Source organism: Cicer arietinum, chromosome 2, assembly GCF_000331145.2.
Source record: "Cicer arietinum cultivar CDC Frontier isolate Library 1 chromosome 2, Cicar.CDCFrontier_v2.0, whole genome shotgun sequence".
NCBI lineage: Eukaryota > Viridiplantae > Streptophyta > Magnoliopsida > Fabales > Fabaceae > Cicer > Cicer arietinum.
In genome coordinates this window covers 12,049,264-12,051,905 of record NC_021161.2, presented here as the reverse complement: position 1 = coordinate 12,051,905, position 2,642 = coordinate 12,049,264, and the positions used below count along the sequence as shown (strand labels likewise).

At 27.3% G+C, this 2,642-nt stretch overlaps 1 protein-coding gene across 1 annotated transcript in view; it reads right to left on the bottom strand.

Annotated features, from left to right (window-relative positions):
• LOC101505178 (PLASMODESMATA CALLOSE-BINDING PROTEIN 2) overlaps nt 1-2,076 on the bottom strand; it is a 2,592-nt gene extending 516 nt beyond the window's left edge. The window contains 5 exon segments of the mRNA XM_073365260.1: nt 1; nt 3-47; nt 1,144-1,174; nt 1,292-1,537; nt 1,852-2,076. The exon segment at nt 1 is cut by the window's left edge and continues 516 nt beyond it. Of these exon segments, the coding sequence (XP_073221361.1) occupies nt 1; nt 3-47; nt 1,144-1,174; nt 1,292-1,537; nt 1,852-1,903 (375 nt within the window). The 5' untranslated portion in view covers nt 1,904-2,076.
• Nucleotides 2,077-2,642: the final 566 nt, after the last annotated feature.

The following is a 2,642-nucleotide window of genomic DNA, read 5'->3' as shown; positions in this document are numbered from 1 at the left end:
CTGCTGGTGTGTTGGTTGTTGGTGTTGTGGTTGTACCTCCTGTATTGCTGCATTTTGAAGACAAATCTAATCAACAAGTGATATGATTTTCATATTGACTAATACTATATACTAATTGTAAATATTATATAATTAAATATAATTTTCATATTCACTACAACAACATGCTTGAGAAAATAAACCAATTTAATAATTAGATTGTGTTTGATATCACTGTGATTTTGCAAAGCTACAAGTTACATTTTTTGTTAAATCACAATAACTCATTGTAATTCTAACAACATTGTGATTCTAACAACTTCACTCTGACACTAAACATAGTTTTCCCCAAAAATAAGGTATTGTTCATTGGCATGATTTGACACATCTGAGGAATATTACGGAGCTCAAAGGTTTTGATCATTGCTACTTACAAATTCTCCATCCCTCTAACAAACTAATCACTTATATTTGTCTATTAAAAAAAAATCAAATTTGTCTTTTATAAAAAAAAAATTAGAGACATTTTAGTACTCATAAGTCATAACTTAAGAGATTATTTTAACCAACGTTTAAAATTTTAGACAAGAAACATTTTTACTTATTATGTATTAGAATTAACTTTACTTTATTATATTATATATGATCACAGATCCAGGAATAAAAATATGAAGAGGACAATAATAATTAAAGTGTGAAACATCCTACTCATGACAGCTAATGTTGAACAAAACAGCAATCATGCCATGGCTTGAATGTAAATCTTGTCTAGTGGAGGTGGATACATCAACCCAAAGAAAATGGCTTTTTGGCTAATGTAAACTGAAAAGTATTACCAAAAAGGCAACAGAAAAAATATAAAAAACAAAATACATGTTCCTACAAAATCAAGCCAAACTTAAGCAAAGTTAAATCTAAAAAATAAACACATTTAAGAAAACCCAAACATACTTGGCTTCATAAAAAGATGATTTCTAAAACAGAACACATCATAAATTAACATAATTTTCTATAATTGGAATATGGTCTAACACATTGTGGTAAAAATCCAACCCAACAACTTAAAATTAACAAAAAAATCCTTGACTTTCAGAATTAATTAGGCCAAATCACTAGATTAATAGATAAAAACAAAACAGCAAGATCCATTGATCATAAGCATACCTTGAGGGAAAAACACAAGTAGATACTGCAGCTATAGATAAAAAAGATAATCACAAAAAAAGAGAGAAACAAAGTCAGTACTTATTTAGACAAAAAAGTGATTTTTAGACAAAAAATTGAAGGAGTCAAGAAAGTAGAGGATATTTACTAGAAGGTGGAGTTGGACTAGTTGTAGCACAACCAGAAAAATCACAGCTTCCCTGAACTTGACCCTTTTTCTGAAAATAACTATTAACAGCATAATTGCAATGATCCTTCACAGTATTGGGTTGAAAACATGCTCCATTTTGAGTAATAGGTGTACAATCAGCTCCAGCACCACAAGCATAATCTATTGCCTTCTGAAGACTTGCATCACCCACACCATCTTTACACACACAGTAAAGAGCACCACCTATTGAAAAAAATTAATTATTAATTAATTAATAGAACCTTAGATCATAAAAATTCCAATATTTTCTTCAAAAAAATAATAAAAAATAGTTTAATTAAATTACCACCAAAAAAATCTAAAATTTAAAAGCAAAAGAAAAGGAAAAAAGGGAAACTTTTTGAAGAAAATAAATTTAACCATTTTAAGGATTATGTGACATAATCAAATCAAAAGCAAGAAAATAAAAAGTGATGAGTTGGATTCTCATGATAAAAAGCCTTGTTTAACTATATGTAAGAACAATGATACAAACACAACCAAATTTAGTTGCTTACTTGAAGAGCCAGTCAGGGCTAGGAAAAGCACAAAATAACCCAGAAGAGCCATGATTAATGATTATGATGATGTTACAAGAGAAATAAATTATTTGATGGAAATTGGATCAAGTTTAGAAGGGTATTCCAATATGTGGCAGAGAGAAAGAGAGAGAAAATAACAAAAAACAGGTTAGACTTGGAGAATGGAGATTTTTGGAGGATTTGGACAAGAGATAGTGGGAAGTTGTGTCTTGTATTATTTTCAGGTACTCTTATGTGTGTAACGTTATGTACCATAGTACAAATTATGAATTAATAATTAGTAAGCCAATTAATTAAAGAAAGTAGCTTCATGTAGATTTAGGAGCTACTGGTCTGAAATTTGATTTAATTTAAATTTAGTTTAAATACGTAATTTTTTTTTATATTATTTATATTTATATTTTATTTTAAAAAAATAAATATTCTTCTTATTTATATTTTATTTCAAAAAATTAAGATTTTTTTGAATTGTATTCATGTAATTGGAATTTATAATTGTTGATTAAGATTAGATGATTTGTATTTAATATTTTAAAATATTAAATTAAAATTTGTAATTTTTAGACACTTAATTATAATCAAACGAGAGTAGATAATTGAATTTTATAAATTTAATACTAGAGAGTATAAAATTTGGATATGACATTATAATATTTGTTTCTACAATTTTAAAAGATACTCATACTGAGGTATGTACGCATGAGTGTCAATCTTAATTCTCTTATATATATTGTCTAAATACTAAGTACTCATAATCATATCCGTCG